Genomic DNA, 22,731 nt, shown 5'->3' with positions numbered 1-22,731 from the left:
AGGTTGACAGTCTCATGAATAATCCTGCACATTTTTATTGCTCAACATCTCTTCTCTTCCTGTAGTCACTGGAAGCTTCAGTTGCTTCATCCCCTCTAGAAATTAAATTTCTCAAAATATGAGGCCGGATATTTTTCCCATCTTAAAGATCACTGATAGGAGCACCCTTAAAGATACTCTTATTGTCTTCTAAGTCACCCAGATCACTGCACACCTCTAAGGCACCATGAACCCTCCAGATAACTCTTTTTTTTTTTTTTTGGCCAGTCCTGGGCCTTGGACTCAGGGCCTGAGCACTGTCCCTGGCTTCTTTTTGCTCAAGGGTAGCACTCTGCCAGTTGAGCCACAGCACCACTTCTGGCCATTTTCTGTATATGTGGTGCTGGGGAATTGAACCCAGGGCCTCATGTATATGAGGCAAGCACTCTTGCCACTAGGCCATATCCCCAGCCCCAGATAACTCTTTAAACATGGCTTTACAGTAATACATCTTGGGTAAATCTGCTCTCCTCACCACATTATCTAGCTTTCCTATAATTCTAACAGATATCATTAGTGATTTTTTTAATGAGCATTGCTTTTTTACTTCTACAGACTTTATACATTCAAAACAGTTTTATTTCAGAATATAGTTTAATACTAAAAGTACAGGTATTCCTGCAAGGATTACCTAAAGGAAGAGCTTAAGAGTGATTTGTCATGACAGATCAAGAGTCATTACCACCTGGCACATCATTTCAAAGATAATCTTAAGAACTCGGCATATCTAAGTTTCCTAATAAGACTCAGGTGTACTATATCCTCTCCTTCACATCCACAATCCTGACATCAGTAATGGAAACCTTTATTAAAATGAGGAATATAAAATTAAGTATAATAGAAGATCTTGGATAGCATCTTCTTTATGATGCAAGTATTACCCACAATGATAGAATGCTTCATGATGATGACCTGGTAGCTTAGAAATAAGTTATTATTATTTTATCGGCGATGCAGTGAGAGCTAAGAGGAATTATGGAGTTTAAAAAAAGAGAGAGAGAAAAACCTCAAGTTCTATTTTGATCTTTTCTGCCACTGACTCATAGTATGTTCTTGAACCAGTCAACTATCCACACAAGTGGCTCAGTTTATAAAGTGAGAAAATGCTTTAGATTCCCTATTTGAATGTTGGAGGAGAGCTGAGATCACTTACTTAAATATTTTTCTTTGCACGCCTTAGAACTCAGGAACTTTATAAATATTTAGTATTATCATTGCACCTTAGGTACAAGCAGACAGGAAAATTATTATCCTCCCAAGAAGTAACCTATTTCAAACCATCATAGTTCCCACTGAGCAACTTTGCATTGGCTTGCTCTGGTCTGACTGTCTGCAGGGTTTCCTCTGTTCCCTGCGTTCCTTCTCCCTGGCCCTCGCAGTTGAGTAATGTAGACATATAAATAAACCTTAGCGATACAGGGGTTGGAGGTGAGGAAGCTCAGCTTTGGTGTAGTCACACTGGCTGATTGCAAGTTGTGTATCAAAATGGGAGAGGATTCAAAATAAATATTATATTTGAAATCCCTGATTGAAAAGTGTAAGGAAATGATTCATTTTAAGAATGTCCTGAATCCTTTGCAGGGGCTCACTGAATTATTAGCTTTGTTTATCATTTATTTTTCCCCTAGTTCCCCACAAATATGATTATAGCTAGTGTGTTTTCATTTACTCTGTTTATTTCAAGTGGAACCTTAAAATTTTAATTCATTTGTTTCTTTGTAAATTTTGCCCAGCAGGCCAGTTGCTCCAAGGGCTTAATGGAACTGGGTTCTGGAATGATGTTCTAGGAATGCATACAAGGGTTATTTTTGGCTGATGGATTTTTAAGAATTTTGTTTTGTTTTAGTTTACTTTTTTATTCATACTTAAAAAAACCTTGCCTTTTTTTCTTTAAATAAGCATATTTCACTTTTACAAAAACAATAGTTTAAAAAATAAATTTGAAAGCCTTGCCATTGATTTTATTTTCTCTTTGCATATACCCTGAGTTTTTCTTGAGTTTTTCTGTTCTCATTCTATTTTGCCTTCCTCTCCCCTAAAACACACCCCCCCTTCCCTGTTCCATTCCCTTTCCAGTGATTTCCTTACTCTTTTTTTTTTTCAAATTTTTATTATAAAACTGATGTACAGAGAGGTTACAGTTTCATACATTAGGCATTGGATACATTACTTGTACTGTATGTTACCTCGTCCCTCATACCCCCCTCCCTCCTCCCCCTTTCCCTTTCCCCCCATGAGGTGTTCACTTCACTTACACCAAACAGTTTTGCACAAATTGCTTTTGTAGTTGTTTTTCTTTTTTTACCCTTTGTCTCTCAATTTTGGTATTACCTTTCAATTTCCTAGTTCTAATACCAGTATACATGGTTTCCAATATACTCAGATAAGATTACAGAGATAGTGTAGGTACAACCACAGGAAGGTGATACAAGAACATCATCAATAATAGAAGCTACAGATACACATGGGATGTTGAAAGTAGTTACAACTGTGATATAACAATCGTTTCCATAACATGGAGTTCTTTACTGCTAACTCTCCACTGTCTATCATTTTAACCTTGTTGTTTCTACTGATTCTACTCTCCTCCACATTTCCACATCACTGAAACTAAACCAAAATCATCACCCCCATACATTTTACTCTAGTTTCTTTATTAACTCTAACTTACCCTCCTGACTTACTACTAGGTCCTCCAGATCCCATTGACTGGTTATTGGATAGAGGGTATCCCCTCTTAATTCGAGTGAAACAAAGGGGTTCATAAAGAAAGCCAGTCCAAAAGGAACTTAATATAAGAACAAGAATTGCTCATAGGGTTGTAACAGTAAATAACTAACTACTGAATACAGGGCTCAGGATCGGTTGTTATATTGAAATTGTATTATTTAGGAACATCAAATATAATTTTATACACAGGTATAGAAGGTATGTGTACTTAATTGTGAACTTCTAAGATTTACACAACAGTGCCTGGTAAGGTCTGCTTTGGGTCTTAAACGGTGCTCACAGTTGCTGGTAGACTGGCATTCCCAATCCAAATGGCCAGAAGGAACACAAGAAAGATGGCAAACAATGAAGTCTTATCCCCCACTCAAAACAAGCAGGAAACAAAGCAGTCAATCAAAGACATAGAAGAGAACCCCCAAAATGCTCTACAAAGTCTACTGATAAACATGATAAATGAAAAGTTTGAATCTCTTCAGTCAATTATTCTAGAGCGTGAGGAGGCAAAGCAAAAATTAATGGAGAATTTCATGGCATCCACAAATAGAAAGATAAATGAACTTCAAGAGTCAAATAAAAAGATAGCTACCCAGCTTAAAGATTTGAGAGACAACACTCAAAACCAAATTAATGAAGTTAATGAAGTAAAGAAGTCCATACAGGACCTAAGAAATGACATGGAAATCATCAGGAAAGACCAGTTAGAAGGAAAAGAGATTTGGAATCAAATAGCTAGCCTACAGTCCTGACTAATTGAAGCAGAGGATCAAATCTCAGAAGCTGAAGATTCCCTAGAATCTATGGAGAAAGATAAAAAATCAATACAAATCCAGTCCAATCAACAAAACAGATCGCTACAGGAGATTCAAGACACAATCAGGAAGCCCAATTAAAAAATAATAGGTATTGAGGAAAACTAGGAGAAAGAAGTTAATGGGATAGGCAACCTATTTAATAGAATATTAGCTGAGAACTTCCCAAATATCCAGAAGGAAAGGCCTATTCAGATACAAGAAGCACTTAGAACCCCAAACCGACCAGACCAGAATAGGACATCCCACCGACACATTGTGATCAAAACAGGATCAGTAGAGTCCAAGGAAAGAATCCTTAAAGCTGTTAGGGAGAAGAAAACAATCACATATAAAGGAAAAGCAATCAGAAATACCCCAGACTTCTCAGCAGAGACCATGAAAGCAAGAAGAGCCTGGAATGAGGTATACCAAACACTAAATAAAAATAACTACCAACCAAGAATAGTGTACCCACCTAAACTCTCATTCAAAGCCAAAGGTCAAATAAAAGTCTTCCATAGTAAGGAAAAACTGAAACAAAATATCTCCACCCAACCAGCTTTGCAAAAAATCCTTAAAGATGTACTATACAGGGAAAATAATCAAGATCCTTACTCTTTTTGCCAGTGTTGAACACTGAATCCAGGGCCTCACTTACGCTAAGCAGTCACTGTTCCATTGAGCCACACCCCCAGCCTTCTTCCTGCTTGCCTAACAAACTAAAGACAGGTAGCAATTCAGTAATTGATTTCCAAGGAGGGAAACTGAGTCCTGTGTGCCACTGAAGTATAGAATTGATTTGATCCGGGGAACTCAGGTGGTTTACAAAGCACACAATTTAGTTTTACATTTTGTCTTAAATTACTGGGTCACTCCAAGCCAAAACAGAGTGGGCCTCTTGAGTATCAATTAAACTAGTAATGTTGTTTGTTGATCTAATCTCGAGATAAATACATTAGTAACAATGTTTCTTGAATATTTAGAGCATTTATATTTAATGCAGTCACCACAAAAGACAGTAACTTCACATTCAGTGATCTTAATGAATTAATAAAAACAGTTTAAAACTTTCTACTTTATGTAGTCGTGTGTGGTCTTTTCTATTTTTTGCCTCAATCCTAATGCAGAGCAGAAGATTCACATCTGGGGCCCAAACTTTCCCTCTGTGTTCCAAGTTGGTTAAGACAATGCTTCTATACGATCAAGACATGCATCTATCTGTTCTCAAACAAATACAGAGGCACCTACTGTGTGCTCTCTGTATTCTTGACAGAGAGTTAAAACCAGGTGTGGTCCCTGACCTAGAAAGGGTTCTGAAGAAAACACAAATGCTCAGCCAAGCAGTGCTCTGTGGTATCGCCGTGCCTTGGGACATCTAGGCAGAATATTCCCGGCACTACTACATCACGGTAGATCCGCCGATGCCAGCAGACTGGGCAGTGTGAAAAGAGGAGCAGAAAACATTTCAAACATTCAAAGGTTGGATAAACCCAACAAAGCAAGCAATGTGGAAAGGGGCTGTGGTGGTGGAGGTAGTGCTCAAGCATCTCCAGGCTTCCATGAGTGACAGGAGAGAGATCGGAAGTGAATTCAAAAAGAGTACGTGAGGATCATATTCTAGAAGGCATGATGTCATTTCGTTTTCCTAAGAACATAGAGAACGTACTGATAAATAAGAATTTGGGATTGATATCTGGGACCCCAGAAAAGCAGACAGTGATGTGTTGATTTCCAGGTACATCCATGCTAAGAATATGAGGAGTGTTTTGGATAACTGGAAATGCTTTATATGTCCCCAAACCCTGGCCAGCAGAGAGGCAGCTCAGTAACATGAGTGTCCCCCATGTGGCATCACAGTCGACTCCTCTTGAGATTGGAATTTTGTTCTGTTTTCTGCATTGCTCTCTTCTTTATGGCTCAACCAGTAGCAAAAACCAAGTCCTGCTGTTTGCAGGAACACAATTCTAAGCCTCCTACCCTTAGCTTGCTGTCTCTGGACAGCAGAACTGCTGACCCTGATACCAGCCCAGTGAGTCCTTTTGGAGAGCAAGAATCTGGTGGATTCTTTTTCAGGGCCTGAGCACTGTCCCTGGCTTCTTTTGGCTCAAGGCTAGCACTCTGCCACTTGAGCCACAGCACCACTTCTGGCCGCTTTCTTATATGTGGTGCTGGGGAATTGAACCCAGGGCCTCATGTATATGAGGCAAGCACTCTTGCCACTAGGCCATATCCCCAGCCCTCTGGTGGAGTCTTATACTCTCAATATGTCAGTCTTTTAGAGGTATCACAGGGCCTGTGATTCTCACTGCTCTCAATGGCTCAACATCACTCTTCTCCACAGCTGACCTACTGCCTCATTTCTGGTAATTTGGCCATTTCAGGTAACTTCCTGAGGCCCCTGGTAAGCGGATCCATGCCCAAATTATCTCCTTCACATGACCAAATATGCTTAATCCCGAGAAGAACAGAATTTATATTCATGCTAGTATCTTTGGCATAGACAAGGGACAAGACATGGAGTGAGGAAACAGGACTAAGAAAAAAATAGGCGAGAATCCAAGAGCAGGTGGCCTTTGTGGAGTCTCTCGAGTAAATACTACACATGTATAATGATCCTTTGTCCGTAGTTTCCACCAGATACCCTCATTTGCCTATGTTGTATTTTATAAGCTACCTTAGATCTTTTTGTCTGAACCACGGCTGGTATCCACAGTGAATAGTGTAAGCAACTTGGAGTTGTGAAATGGGAGTGTTGAGCTTTCTGAAGATGGTGCCCTGTGTTAAAGTTGTCAGAAAGAAAAGAGAACAAACAATGAGATGCCCATTGCCAGCGCTTGAAATGTCCGGGAAAAATAAAAGAAAAAGGTGAGATTTAAAATGAAAATCAACCCTGAGTATGATGGCACAATAGTTAAGTAAAATTTAGGGGTATACCACCAAACCATGCCAAGCCAAACCCAACCCTACTGTTGATTGCTGCTGTAAGATTTGGGGGCCCCAAGGAAAATGACTTAGGAGGTGCTGCCCAGCGCCCTTTCTGGGGTACAACATCACTGGGTATACGTACAGTGGCTCTTGAAATTCTGCAAAGGATGCAGAGGCTTCCAAGGTTATCCCAGGAAACTCTGGCTTTCTTTTCTTTGCACTATGTCCCAGGATTGACCTCCCTCTTATTGACAGCTGTTCTCCAGGACGAACCCCATTCCAGACCATCCATTTTCCATTCTGTCCTCAGGAATCTCTCTCCCCTTTCTCTAGAACTTTCTGGCTCTCCTTTCCCATCTTGGGCCCCCTTGTTTGGGGAGCTTCTTCTTCCTCTGACTTCAGAGAAGCCCCTGGCTTTCCTACCCATCAAACTCAAGGACCAAGTGAAGAGTCAAGGGCGGCAGGTGGATCCCAGGAAAGGCCCAGTGCTGTGGGTAGATACCACCAGACGGGGCGCGCCGGGCCTGGGGCGGGAAGCGAGGGAGGGCGGGCAGGGGGCCGGGCGCGGCCGCCCCAGGGGCGGTCCCAGACCTCGGGCTCGCCCCCGCCGCCCGCTCCGCGTGCCGCCCCGCGCTTCCCAGTGCCTGGAGCCCAGGTGGCGGCGGCAGGAGGCGCCGAGGATGTGCGGCTGGCCGCTGCTCCTGCTGTGGGGGCTGCTCCCCGGGGCGCCTGCGGGGGGCTCGGGCCGCTCCTTCCCGCACCGCACGGCCCTCGACGCCGAGGGCCAGTACTGGCTGGGCTGGGGCCAGCAGGGTAGCCGGCTCGCCGTGCGCCTCGAGGTGCGCACCGCCGGCTACGTGGGCTTCGGCTTCTCGCCCACCGGGACTATGGTCTCCGCGGACATCGTCGTGGCCGGGGTGGCCCACGGGAGACCGTACCTCCAGGTAAGCGCGGGCCCTGCGGGAGTTCGCCTCGCGGGAAGGGTGAGAGTGCCGGGCGCCCCGGGGACCGCAAGCTGGGCGTCCCGGCCTGGGCACCCCCACCCTGGCGACCGGCAGGGTGCTGCACCCCAGCGCCCAAGGAGCCCACCCCCCGCACTGGGCTCCCCGCACCCTCAGCGCTGCGTGATTGGGAGTTTTCGCCCCCCCCCCCCCCCAGCCCGCCAGGAAACCAATCACCCTAAGCCCAGCTAGGTTTCCTTCTAGGAACACTTGCCTGTCTCCCTCTACTTCACCCTTAACACCCCCCCCCCCCACTCCCTGCTCCCCTTCATCACCTAGTAGGATGGGAAAGGAACCCCAATACTTTGGAGTCCTAACCCGTACAGCTCAGGGCAGGGAAGAGTGGGGACCGAACGCATTAGCACTTCACAGTCTTGCTGTCTTTGCCCCAGTCCTGGGCTATTTTGAACCCCAGACCACTGGCTTGATGTGGGAACACCATCCCCCTAATGAATGAAGCAATCTTAAGAATCTCTTTAGGAAGTTTGTTATTCTGGGAGCTGTGTAGGAAGCTGTATTAAGAGAGCTTCATAGTCTAAGGTCCCCAAAGCAGAAGCTTTCATTCAGTAGCAACATATTTTTAACTTAGTTTAATAAGCAGCAAAATTAATTTGATTTGCTTGCTGCCGCTTTGCTGCCAGAGAGCTGGGGTAGCAATGTTGCCTGTTCATAGGTGTCTTTATGCTTAGAAAAAAATATGCAATGACCAGAATAATTAATTAGATGCCTAGGTTTCCTGGACATCTTTGATGCTGACCAACATTTGGACGGTGATGAATGTACACTCTCTGTGACCTATCAATCTTCGTCCCACACCAGTACCCTTTGCTAGAACTCTAGATGAAAACGTCACTTGTTCTGGTATATTGTCTTACAGCTTGGGTAGAAAGAAAACGTTCTTCATGGATTCCAGGGTGTATTTCTCAGCAGTTTTACCCCTGAGTTCTAAGTTCGATTTGACATTTGAACTTCGATTCTGGCACTGAACTATAGACTTTGGCTAGAAACAAAGTGACAGTAATAAAAAGTTCAAAGCCACGCTATTGTCTGCTTTTCTGCAACGGAATCGTTTCCTCCCCAAATCAGTACTCTGCAACCCCAATAAAGTAAAGTTTTATGAGGAATACACTCTACTGACGTCATGGTGTATGTAAATTTTCTTCTGAAACCTCTGAGACATTAAATTTCTTAACCGAGGATTTGATAGCAAACACAGACTTCACTAGCTGACTGCTATATATAAGTAGACATATATTCTTAAATACCTAATTCAGCCAAGGGTTGTTTTTTTAAGTTGTTTTTGTAAACTGAGGAGGGTACTATGCTCCTAAACTATCTTTACATGTTCTGTAGAAAGGGAGAGACATATTAGTGTGGTAATCTTATACATCAGAGTGTACTTTACAAATTAACTTAATATTATTTTTTGTCAGAAGAGGCCTATTTCTAGAAAACCCATCCAATTTGATATCAAATGATAGAGTAGAATCCTGAGTCCATTGGCTCACAGAAAATAGATTTTGCTAGATAGCTAACAGAATAATTTACACTGCTGGTTGTTGGTTTTTCATCAAGATTGTATAAGACTTAAGTGCTCTTTAGATTGGTATTGAAACATGGAATTTCTCTTAAAATAGTGAATATGTGCCACTGAGACAGAAATTACATATGAAAAATTTCCTATTCATGGAATGAGTAAGAAATAGGGCTTTCTATATGCTATTTACTTTCCCCATTTTCTCACTTAATAGTCTATTTTCTTAAGGATCCCATTGATTTTAGGGCATGTAAAATTATATTAACCAGTTAACTGGGAAGAGAGCTACTGACTCATGCCTGTAATCCTAGCTACTCAGGAGGCTGAGATAGGAGGATTGTGGTTCGAAGCCATCCTCAAACAGGAAAATCCATGAGACTCATCTCCAATTTACCACCACCACCAAAAAAAAAAAAAAAAAAAAAAAAAAAGCCAGAAGTGGAGCTGTGATTCAAGTGTTAAAGTGCTAGCCTTGAGCAAAAAATCTCAAGGAAGGTACTCAGCCTCTGAGGTCAAAACATAAGTCTGGCATTCACACACACACACACACACACACACACACACACACACACACACACACAACCTCTTTGAAAGGATGAAATAAGTAAAAATAAATGTTTAATTCCAGAATGATCCAGGCTAAGGGATTCAATTTTCCAATTTTGAAATGGAATTTTCTCCCTATGAACTATTTATTTGAGAGTTTTCATACACTAGTTTGATAAGAGTGCATTAAAATACCGTAACCAGAAAATAAATAGGAGTTTTAGATGCAGTACATATATGCGGATAACACGGACTTTGCAAGGAACAATGGAACAAAAGGCTCTGGCTCCTGGGGCATCTGTGGAAGTGTAAGAGCCAGATAGTAGGAATGGCATTAGGCTGTTTTATAGAACCTAAGCTGACAGCCCAGTCACTGCGTCTCATGAGTTTCCCCCTCTATGTTTTATGTCATCCTCTTATTTAACTTTAAACTTGAACTTTACATTATTTTGACTTCTAATTTGTAATTATCTTAAGCGCTTCTTTTCAACAGTGCTAACTTCTGTATTACTATGTAAGCATACATTCTATAGCTAACCAAGAAAAGATTGTTGGCTAAATAGATGCCATAAACCTAAATATGTCAGGAAGGAAATAGAAGAGTGGCGGGGACTTTTCTGGAGAAGGCAGTATACAATGGACAGTAGAGGGCCTTGGGGAAATAAGAGTTTTTGTGCTTGAATTACAGTTTCAGGGAAATACAATTCTATGTTGCCAGAATGTCTGTTCATCTTGTTTCACAGGAAAGATTGTGTGTATGTGTTTGTGAGCACATCCATGCATGTGTGTATAAACCTTTGATTACTAAGTACTGGCAATAATTCAGATTTGTACACAAAGCAACTGTGTACAAAGCATACATATACATACACACTTTTGCGCGGAAGATGTCTCACAGTGCAACCAATCTAGGACCAGATTAGTTAAGAGCTAAAATCAATTAAAAAAATCAGGGGCTGGGGATATGGCCTAGTGGCAAGAGAGCTTGCCTCGTATACATGAGGCCCTGGGTTCGATTCCCCAGCACCACATATACAGAAAACGGCCCAAAGTGGCGCTGTGGCTCAAGTGGCAGAGTGCTAGCCTTGAGCAAAAGGAAGCCAGGGACAGTGCTCAGGCCCTAAGTTCAAGGCCCAGGACTGGCCAAAAACAAACAAACAAACAAACAATTAAAAAAATCAATCCAAATTATAAAAATCCATGAAAGACAAGTCTCATTTCTTTTACTTTTCTTCTTTTTTTATTGTAAAGGTGATGTACAGAGGGTAAATAGCTGTATAAGTCAGATAAGGAGTATATTGCTTTTTGAATAGTGTCACCTCCTCCCTCATTTTCTCCCAGTTTTTTCCCTCCTAACCCTCTCCCCAACAAGTTGTGTAGTTCATTTTCAACATAGTGTGTACTGAGTATCACTGCTGGATTTTAGACTGGGTTTATTCTAAGTCAGGAAATGAGTCCAGTATTGAAGGCTGTTGTTTCAACTATTGATTTGTACTTAAGAAACCACCCCTAAAACATAGTAGTGCAACACAATGACTGACTTTTTTGGTCACAAATTGGATTTTGAACAGGGCTTGGTGGGTTCTGCTCTGCTTTGCTTCCCTTGTGTCATCTCAAAAGTGGGCGGGTGGAAATATCTGAATGCTTGCTCACCTGAATGTCTGCTTGGTGGTTGGTGTGGGCTATTCACAGAGCCCTCAGCCAGGTCTGTAGTGGGATTGTGGTCTGTCTGTGTGGCTGCTTAGCTTCCTCGCAGCGTTATGGTTGGTGCCAACCATGAACATCCCAAGAGGCCCAGGTAGAAACTGTATAGCCTTTATAACCTAGCCTTTGAGTCAGTGTGTAGTAGGTTTAGCTGTTGCTGTAGGCTCACTGATTCAGGAGGAATCATAGACTCCACCCAGCATCACAGGAATAGACTAATTAGTACAACCATCTGGAAAATACATTATATCAAACTGGCTGGCCACAGTCTCCTTCCCAGCACCTATCTCTAGGGGTCTACTCTCTAGATGCTACTGCACCAGGTGGCAATGTTTCCTTATTCACATTCTATCCCTTCTTCTTCTCCTCCTCCCTCTCTGACACATTCCAACACTCTGCTAGTGAACACTTGGTAACTGTTCCAATGTGTTATTATACACTCTCTCTATCACCTCCTCTGTAAAAGAGTCATCTCCCCAGTAAAAGAGTTTGGAGCTTTGGCAACCTCATATTTTCCAGTGGTCACTGATCACTAATTCTAAATTAAGCCCAGTAAACTTATCTGTAGACAGCAGTATAATATTTGTTTGAATTTTTACTGAGCTTAAAAAAAAACAACCAAAAAATCCTTGAAACTGTACCTGGGGCTAGGCATGGTAGTACAAGCCTGTAATCTCAGCACTTTGCAGGCTGAGGCTTGATGATTGGGAGGTCCATGATAGCCTGGATCCCATAGTGAGTCTCTGTCTCAATGTAAATAAACAAACTCTTAACCTGGAGGCTGGCACAGCTGTGAAACATTTCTCTGCTCATTTTGTGAGCTTTTTGACCCTGCCTGAAGACCTTTTCTTCAAGGGAAATGTAGGCCAGGTACAATGAAAATGGGGGTGAAAAGGACAAGCTGTGCTGGGAAAGGGAGTCTTGTCCCTGTATTTGCTGGATTGATTTCTCTGGAGTGGTCTGCATTGTGGAAGCATCCGGGTCACTTCCTACACTGTCTCTGGCAGAAGGGCTGGGGCTAGGGGGTTGGGAAACAGCCTGTCCTTTTGCATTGGCTTTTCAGAACCACACTATTTTGTCTCAGTGAATACGTTCAACTTTCATTTTCCTGATGGATTCGTGTCCCTTCCTTGTTCTTTGCCCCTTTTTGACACAGAACAACTCCACCCCCATCCGAACCATTTAGCAACTCTGAGTGCCCATTTGAAGCAAGTAATCCGGTAGATGAATACCCAGTTTGTGTGAATGAGAGAACAGAGCGGTATTGTCGGATGTGTCTGTTGAATTTGCACAAAAATGGATTCACCCTTCCTATGGGGTATACATCACTTGTGAATGGAGGCAGACACATATGTCATCATTTGCTGTAGGCTTGCTTGTGGGCCATCTAAAAAACTGAAGCCTTTCTGTATCCAGAAGTGTCTTCAGCAGCAGTGTAATTGCTGTCAGGCTACTCAGAGGAAGTGCTTTTGGAAATGATGTGAAATCACAGAAGACAGAGGGCAATCTTTGTGGCTAACGATGTGCTTCTTTTACGCATACCCCAGCCAACTGCAACAAAGGAATGTTTGGCAAGCAGATTGAAAGCTGTAAGGGAAAGCTGAGGGAAGTGTGCAGTCCTGATGCGTCTCAGCTGGAGCCTCCTGAGTCTGAATACTTACAAGTCTGTGGAGGATGCCCCTGAAATCCAGACCTTTTTAAGCTTCATGCTTGGTGCATTAGTGAGGAGGATATATGCTCTAGTCTTCAAATGCATGATGATACTATTTAGCTTCACAGGATTTCATAACTGGCCTAAGGAAAGAGCCCAACCTCACAGCCAAGCAAACAATGTACCTGAATTGACAAACAGAGCTCCAGGCTTCGGGCAACTAACAGCTTGCTTCTGAAGTCTTGCAAGGAGAAACAAGAGTCCATTTCAAAGAAACAGTGGTGGTTTATTGATTCATCATCTGCAATGGAATCCTATTAAAATAAGGTTGCTGGCAAAAGGAATGCATTCATTATATATCATCATGTTTCTAGAAATGTTTGATCCATATGTAATAAGATAAAGTTCGTGGATGCTTCACAATGCTCTTTATTGTAGTTTCGAACAACTAGTAAAGTGCTAGCAGAAAATATTTCTTTAAGAAGCTTTGTTTATGTATGTATTTTTAGCTCATTAAATTCTAGAGTAGACCAAGAATGTGATAAGGACAGTAGCCAGCAAAGATTCCTGCAAAAATAATTGTCCATGGATAATTTCTATTAACTGAAAGACCAAAACTATGTATCTGAGTGTCAGTAGGAAAGCTTTCTTTGTTTGTCTAATGTAGCTAAAAAGAGAGAAAAGTGTTTTTTTGTTATTGACATTTACATTTTATTTGCTGTGTCTCATGAACCCAGTCTTTGGTAGATTTCTCACCAGTCTCCTACCCTTTATTTTCACCCATAATTATATAAATGAGGAAATTGAGACTTGAGTCACTGTGAAATTGCTGTTGGAGACCATGGAGGTCAGCATCCTGGAGTTATTTCCTCTCAGTCTTCATTTAGGACTTCTACAAGAAACTTCTTCTATAAGAAGCTTCTATAAATGCATATTCAAGCTTCCTTCCTCAATAACAAAAGATCATGAATAATGAAATATATTATTAAATAGAGTGCTACATAAAAATTATAGTATTTCTTTTATTTCTGCTCCACTATGAATGTCACAAACACATATTTTTTTTATAGGACTCTGTGTAATGTTTCATTCACTGAGTTCTTACCATATGCACTACTCTGTGGTAAGTACTTCAGGTGTGCTCTCATGTCATCCTTACAATAACTCCTTGAGGTTGATACCTCATTTCTCTCACTTAGTAGAAGTACAAACCCTAGTTCCAGGTCCTATAGCAGGGTATCAGTGGTGTTTTCATACTGGCTGCTTCCATGACAGGCTCACAAGCAGCAAACGTTGAATTGTGTATTCATTCAACTTACCTCTATTGGCGGAATGCTTTATTGAGTGTTGCAGATGTGGGAATGACAAGTCATTGAATGAATTGAGATCAGGCACCTTTTGGAGCTATAAGCAAGAAAAGTACCAGGAGGTGCTAAATGCTGGACAGAGAATGAAAACAGATTGCTGTGATTTAAAAAAAAAAATGGCCATGGTAGCTATTTTACATTAGGATGCTAATAAATCAAAACATGGAAGAAACAAATGTCCTAGGTTTTAAAGGTTGTTTAGGAAATGAAAGGTAGTGGATTATACACTCTGAGGGGTATAATACACTCTGAAGATAATCTTCTATGTGCTTCAGGGAACTCAGGAGATCTTGAATATAGACAACTAACTACTGTGTGAAATGCAAGTACAGTAGTGCTTGTTCAGATACATCTGAACTGCATGAGCTCTCTTTTCTATTTCTGCAGCATTGTCATACAAATTGTCTACTATAACAGAGTTTAACCAGAGTCTTTCAAGCTCTACAGTGTGATTTGTGTAGATGTTTCATTCTTAGAACTAAGCACAAAAAGCATGCAGACATGCTTTCTCATCCTCAGTAATCATAGAGAGCTAAAGCCTCTGGGAAGCTTGATCAACAAAACAACATGTATCTGGGAAAGATTTGCATCTTTCATGCAGTTTTTAAATGAAGACTTTGAGATCTCATTTTTATTAAAAAATTTCCTAAAAGTTCCACGCAGAGTTGATGCACTGAGCTCTCACTCACATTGAGAGAATTCCTGGTAGCTGCCATCATGAGGATTCTACACAGCTCAGAATTTTGGACACCCAGATCCTTTGTACCAATACCCAGAGCCAAGAGTAATTTGTGTTATGGCAGATTGCATTCCAGTGATTGGCACACAGAGTTAATAAAGAACTGATAAGTGGAAAGATACTTTCTATTTCCATGTCAGAAGTTCCCAGTCATCTACCCATGACAATAACTTGGGTATCTTTTTAAAAACACCAGTGCTCAGGCAACCTCCCCTTTGCACCTTCAAGTCAATGAAAGTGCAGTGTCACTTAACTGGACACAAATGCAAGGAAAGGTCAGTTTCACAGCTGATTTCAAAGTATAGTGTAGTATCTACTTATTTTATATAATCAGGATATTTGAGAGGAATCATGGGAGTCATTCTGTAGCAGCTTGGAAGATTCTAGGTAAATGGTATGGAATACAAAGCAGGATTCCATACAGAGTCACTCAAGGTAACCGTCTGATGTTAGGAGCAAGGATTTGCTTGTACTTGGACATGTAACATTATTGTTTTTGCTGTTATTGTTATTGTTGTTATTTGTGCATGGGTGCTGTTTTTGAGCTTTTATGCTCAGGACTAGTGCTCCATATCTTGAGCCATGGCTCCCCTTCTGGCTTTTGGGGGGCTTAATTGAAGATAAGAATCTCACAGCATTTCCTGTCGGTGTTGGCTTTAAGTTAAGAACCATAGATGTGGTCACCCTTCTGAGTAGCTAGGATTACAGGCATATGCCATTCACATCCAGCTTCTAACATTATTATTATTGTTGTTGTGGTTCTTATTGTTATTATTGTCAGTCATGGGCTTGAACTCAGAGTTAGGCACTGTCCCTGAGCTTTTTCAGTCAAGTTTAGAGCCCTGCCACTTTGAGCCATAGCACCACTTCCAGTTTTCTGGGGGTTAATTAGAGATAAGAGTCTCACCGACTTTCCTGGCCCTGCTGGCTTCTAAATGTGGTCCTCAGATATCAGCCTCCTGAGTAGCTAGGATTACAGGCGTGAGCTACGGGCACCCAGTTCTAACATTTTTAAAAGAAAAACATATGGGTTTCCTGGTATAGAAACACTTGTGATTTTAGTTTAATGAGTTTATCCATAGTTGTAAATATTTTCTCAAAACTTACATACTGAGATTAGAGAAAACAGCATTTATTAACATGAGAAAAGAAGTATGATTCAGAATATGCTGCTCTCCTCCCTCAGCCCTCTGCCATAACTGAACAGGTTTTTTCTGCTTTAATTTTTTTCTGACTACTACCAGCTGCTGTATTTCTAAGCAACAGGACTGTCCACCCACATAGAGTCTAAAATTTATCAGTCACGTGTGTCACAGTATATCAGAGAAATATTATTTCATTTTCTTAAATGAAATTCCTAGAAAAGCATGTTGATTGATCATCTTTGATTAGAATTAACAAATGGACTCTTTGTATTTGGGAACGTTCTCAGTGTCTTTCGTAACATAATAGGTATATTTTCCCTTCTCACTCTATTCTTCTAGCTTACTAATAAGCAGTGAAAATGCCTCTAAGCTCTAGTCTCAAGCGAGAGAGAGGGTGGGAGGAGAGGGAAGAGAAATAAGAGTGGTAGATAATTAGTATCTTATTAGGGCGTGGATGAACATTTCCAAGTTGGTGGCTGTCAGTGCTTCCCAAGGACCAGGAACAATTCCATGAGCTTGACAGATCCTCAAGAAAGACCATCTTAGTTACTGCTGTGCTGTGAAGAGCAAGAAGTCTCATAGGCTGGATGTTAATGCCATTATGGATGCTACTTAATTCTTCTCTGGCCTGTTGCAACCTCTTTAACAATCTCCAGTGTACGTATCCTTTTGTACACAGGGTGATCATCATCCAAATTCGTGTTGTGAATAGGATTAAGCTTTTAGTAAGTATGTAACATGTTGAAGTTACTCAATGAACAGGAGATGTTATCATAAAGAACTAATAATGAACTTTGGGGCTGGGGATATAGCCTAGTGGCAAGAGTGCCTGCCTCGGATACACGAGGCCCTAGGTTCGATTCCCCAGCACCACATATACAGAAAACGGCCAGAAGCGGCGCTGTGGCTCAAGTGGCAGAGTGCTAGCCTTGAGCGGGAAGAAGCCAGGGACAGTGCTCAGGCCCTGAGTCCAAGGCCCAGGACTGGCCAAAAAAAAAAAAAGAACTAATAATGAACTTTGAGAATGGTCAGAAGACAACACGAAGACAGATATCTCAGTTAACTTTACTAGTTTGTGAACACTTAACACTATTTAAGGAGTAGAAACTAGCTACTACATATAGCATGTAAGCCAAGACTTCATTTTCATTTATTTTGTTGCACCTTAGGCTAGTTAAATAAATAGTGCATCTGAATGATGTACCAAAAGTAATGAATATTTCAGTTTTTCAGGATGTCATTATTGTAAATGAATTAATAAACTGAATTAGTTAAAGTAATAAATATTTAAGTTCCTAACCAAACATATTAACAGGCTGACTTCCCTAGGTTACAGAATGAGTACATAAAGGATAATGAGTGATATGATTAATTACTAATAATTCATTGGTAAAACAAATAAAGTCCAACAACTTGATTGAAAAATTAACCATATATGAACAAAATGTGTGCAATTATCCTAAAAAAGAGTTCATATGAAAATATATGTTAATTTATTTTATTATGATGTAGCTGCTAAATGTGAGAGTAATATTAGCCAATAATGTGTCCTGTTATATAATATAATACTGACAGATCACTCTGTCCTAGATTGATTGCACTAGAGTATCCTTCATAGAGATAGAATTTTCAAATAGAACTTTTAAAGGAAATGTGGGTAAACAAAAAGAAAAGAATTACAAGGGAAGATTGCAAAGGATGGTTGAATCCGCTGAAAGTCTGGGTACCTAAGGATTGAGAAATGTTTGGTAAAGTTTTGCCAGATAGAAAGTTAGAATCATTATAGATGAGATAGTGGGTAGTATTTCTCAAGGAATATAGATTAGATACTACCTACTAGGCTCCAGATGAAAGGAAAAAAGATCCAGTTAGAATACATTAAAAAGTAGCTTTTAGCACATTTCTAACAGACACATTAAAATTGAATGATTGCCCTCTGAGATTATTAAGGCTATAAGCTTTGTTTGTCATTGTGTTAAATACTATATGATCATCTCTTAATATTTTTTAGCAAAATATTCCTTGGTAGGAATCAGGATTAACTTTCCTTCAGATTCCAACTAGAGCTTGATGTTGAAAAAAGAAAACATTATTCCACACTCCTGCTTCCAGGTTATTTGAGAAATGAATAGAGGATGTTTTAAAGAAAATATTCTAGGTACACAGCACTGTTAAACATGCTGTTTTGTTTAAAATTTTCCTCAAGAAATTCATCTGGGTAGATGTACTTTAAACTGTTACAAAGTCATGAGAGCATCTTATCTCTTTTCCTGTCATAAATTTCAGTTTATTTAAATTCTGTGCAATGAATATAGATACATGTGAAATATGAAAAGTTAAGGAAAGGTAAATTATACATATATATATATATATATACATATATACTCAAAGGCAATAGTTTAGAAAACTTTAAGAGGAAAGCAGAATACAAATTGATGAGTTTCTTATCCTCTTTCACCTTTGACCAACCTTAGTTTTCTCTATCTTCTAACCTGCACACTTGAGCATTTAGGTGAATTTCTCAAACTGACTGGATTTTCTTCCATCTTGTCTACTTGTCAGCCTTTCCTATCTCAGCAAATGGCACTTCTTAATTCTAGTTAAAAAAAATTATGGTCGTTTTTCTGTCATTTTTAACCTCTGAATCTAAAGCCCATCTTTAGGTTCTATTGACTCCTTCTCCTAGTGAAATCTAAAAATCTTTCCTCTTTTCTCCAGCTTTTTGACTACCTGTTGGTATAAAACCACTGGGATTCCTTTGAGATTCCTGGGTGAAACTCCTCTTGATCCCCATTCTTATTTTTTTTTCTCTTATTCTTCAGAGGAGCCTCTTCAGCTTCTCTCTCTCTCTCTCTCTCTCTCTCTCTCTCTCTCTCTCTCTCTCTCACACACACACACACACACACACACACACACACGCACGCACCACAGTAGCATGAGAAGAAGGACAGAGGGAGATCTAAAGAAAGGAAGGGAGGATGGCAGACTGGAAAGAAAGAAGAAGCCAAGTTGCTTCTCAAAATTCATTCTGTGTATAAACTGGTCATGGAAAGTTAAGAGAAGTCACCTAATATTGTCACACCATGATAGGATACGATGAGAGTAAAATAATACTATTTGTATAACAAAAGCTGATGTTTTCTCACCTGTATTAGAGATGAATGATTCAAATTTTAATCCTAATTTTAATTTTATTATTTATCTCCAGTGATTGTATCGTCATAGCAAAACACTAATTATTCCACATGGAAATTAAAATGAGGAAAATGAGGGGATTAAGGATGTTTCTAGCACACAGTAACATAAAGAATAGACTGCACGGGTGGCCTCTCTTGTTGGAGTGCAAGCTACGTCTGTATGCTAGAATTCTAGTAAGGATTTAACAGATCACCTAGAGAGTTTGGTTTCATCAGACTTTGTTTCTAAAAGCCTGATCACCTCCTAGTTTGAAATTAAGCACATGTTTTTAAAATGGCGAATAACGAGCTTTTTAAAAGTTATTGATAAAAAGATTGTGTTTATATGTTTCTTTATACAACTTGATGATCTTATAGGACCGACATTTTCCTTAACAAAAATATTTGCTATTGTACTAACAATAGTATCAAACCATCATCACACTTCTTATAGAAACTGATATTGCAAACCAAAATGTTTGCAGAAAAAAGGCTGTTGAAAATTAGAAAAAGAAGAGCTGCATGCACCTGTTGAGAACAATGATGACAGATGGTAACATATTCCTCAAGGGCCTCCCTGCAGCTGTGCTTGAATCCATGTCTCCAAGCTGAACCAAAGTCTATTCATATTATTACGCCCACAAGAGTTTTCACTTCATCCTGTGTAACACACAGCATTTTTCAAAGCCCTATTCTGTAGCAGCAAGAAGGGAAAAAAAGACTAACAATAAGTGAGAACCAATTTAACATCTGTGTAATCATGTTTTTTAACAAAAGGTCATAGTAATCTTGTTGATTACCAAAACTAGCTTTTTGGTATGTTATCTTAGTTTGAAAGTGACAGCCTTTACAAATACAATATCATTTTTCTAAGGGATGAGTAAAATTCCATTGTGTACATATTTTCTTGATCCATTTTACCATTTGAGAGTAATCTGGGCTAATTTGATATCTTGGTTATGAATAGTGCTGCAATGAACATGGTTTTATGCTGGTGAATTCTTAGGTAAATGCCCAGGAGTAGAATTGCTGGATCCTAGAGTAGTTTTATGTTTAGATTTTGAGGAACCTCCATACTGCTTTTCAGAGTGGTCTAATAAGCTTATATTTCCACCAGCAGTATATGAGGATTCCCTTTGGCTATATCCTCCCAGAATTTGCCGTTGTTTGTTTTCTCAATAATGGCCATTTTAACTGGGGTAAGGTGGAATCTCAGTGTTGATTTATGTTTCATTTATGGCAAGAGATGTTGAGCATTTCTTCATGTGTCTATTGGCCATTTTTATTTCTTCTGAGATGTCTCTCTTTAAGTCATTATATTAAATGAAGTAAGTCAGCCCCAGAGATGCAAAAGTTGTATTTTTTCCCTCATAAAGTGTGGAAGCTAAAATTAGTGCTATAAATCTCTAAGTCAACACATTTGGTGGTATCTGAGTGGTTTCAAATGTGTTAACTGAAATATAGTAGATTCAAGGGAGAACTCAATGAGTATAATCCCTTAGAAAGGCAAAATCAAAGCTCAACAAAATAAATATCAGGAAATGGCTACTTGCAAGGAGTGTGGTGGAGCTAAGGGGAATGGGGGAAAGGAATGATGAGAAAATGCAATCAAGAATCCATGTATATATTAAAAACTAAGAAAAGTGAGGGAGGGGGTATGTTGCGAGGGATGAATGAGAATGTTGAAAGAGATGACATGAATCTAGATTCATTGTATCCATAAATTGCTTTGTTAAATGGCACCTTGTGCAGCTACTTAAAGATATTTTTAAAAGAGACAGTACTCATAACACCATAAATGATTGATGATTTCATCTGATAGTCATATACTTTGTTACTGTATAGCATTTTGAAACCTCCATTGTATATTCTGTAAAGTTTTTTAGTTCATAATGTATCCCAAAAGGGAAATACCTTCTGAACACATGATTCAGAATTAGTTTTGTTGCATGGCTAAAGCTTAATTTTATTATTGTAGTCGATTAACTAAAGATTTTCAGAGGTAATGGGTAATAGTTTATCTAGATAACTGTCAAGCTAAATATATAGGTATTTGAGTTGGAATTGGTTGAGAATTGCATCATAAAGTCATTCACATAGGGTAACAGTACTTCACATTTCACTTTGCAGAACCAATTAAGTACATATAAGTATAACTTTGGACAGCACTCAGGCCCTGACCACAAACCAGCACACAGCATGCACACACACACACACACACACACACACACACACACACACACATCTCATCTCAACTGTCCATTTTTTCTCACCAAGCTGTCCATATTGTGGACACCTTTGGTTTTTGTTAACATTAAAAGGTTGTGTGTATGGTCTCTTGGAATATTCTTCTCTCTTTTCACTTCTTTATGTCTATTTTCTTTTTTTTCTCTTCAGTTCAATTGTTTTCCTGCTTCTAAATTAAGTTTTATGTTTCAATAGAGTGAGTATTTTCTAGGTTAGAAAAAAAGCCAAGATGTTTTCTCTGTGCATCACAGCTAAAATTTTCTTAATAAAATAAACTATAACATCATAAGCAGAATGTGGAGAAGTGTTGGTCTTGTACACAGAAAGTTGAAGATATTCTGGGAGATTTCAGGAAAATAATGAGAGATTAATGTGGATTTCTGTTAATGACAGTCCCATAGAGATAAATATGTGAATGGATAAGCTACATCATGATTCAAACTGAAGACATATCTCAAAACAAGCCTTTGAATTTTATTAAGATCCAGTCATATTTTCCTACATCAAACTTAAAAATATCATTTAGACAACCACATTTTCCTAGGAACCCAGAACTTTGAAAGAATAAGTAGTATTTTTATTCATTTTTTTTTTGAGTTGAGGTCTTGCTATGTTGCTGAAGCCCTGGATTCCTATACACAAGAGATCCTCCTTCTTAAGCTTCCCAAATGGTGGAAACACAGGATTATGCCATCATTTCAGGCTGTTTTTTCTCAAAAATAATCAGTGTTCATTGATTTACACAGGGCAGATGAGCTAAAAGAATCTTCAATAATAGTCAATGGATGCTTTCTTTTTATTCAGTGAAGTTAGAAAAAATGATGGAATAGTTGGAAAGAATTGGTGCTGTTGAGTGGAAATAAGATGAATGGAAAATTGGCAAGCAAGCTGGATATTTGTGGAAATAATGGTTTTGGAAGAACATTTGCCTGACTGGGATAAATTATTTGACTCTACAAACTGATTATGATTTGTATTATATTATATTTGTTTGCAGAAATTGATTACATGAATAATGTAATGAAATGGAGTTCAGTGTACAGGCACAGTGAAGTTGAACAGTCCATGAGAATTGTTATTTCATTTGTACATTGAATGTTTGCATGAGCATTATAAGCAGATCATTTTACCGT

General features: G+C 39.6%; 1 protein-coding gene across 1 annotated transcript in view; it reads left to right on the top strand.

Moving 5' to 3' along the window:
• The first annotated feature begins 7,135 nt into the window (after positions 1-7,135).
• The window catches only part of Moxd1 (monooxygenase DBH like 1), a 54,095-nt gene continuing 38,499 nt past the window's right edge, over positions 7,136-22,731 (top strand). Inside the window, exon 1 of the mRNA XM_048354097.1 lies at positions 7,136-7,429. Within this exon, the coding sequence (XP_048210054.1) occupies positions 7,166-7,429 (264 nt within the window). The 5' untranslated portion in view covers positions 7,136-7,165. The remainder of the gene's footprint in view (positions 7,430-22,731) is intronic.

This window comes from Perognathus longimembris, chromosome 9 (assembly GCF_023159225.1).
Source record: "Perognathus longimembris pacificus isolate PPM17 chromosome 9, ASM2315922v1, whole genome shotgun sequence".
Lineage (NCBI taxonomy): Eukaryota > Metazoa > Chordata > Mammalia > Rodentia > Heteromyidae > Perognathus > Perognathus longimembris.
Note: the sequence above shows the minus strand (reverse complement) of the source record. Positions and strands in the feature narration are given on the sequence as shown.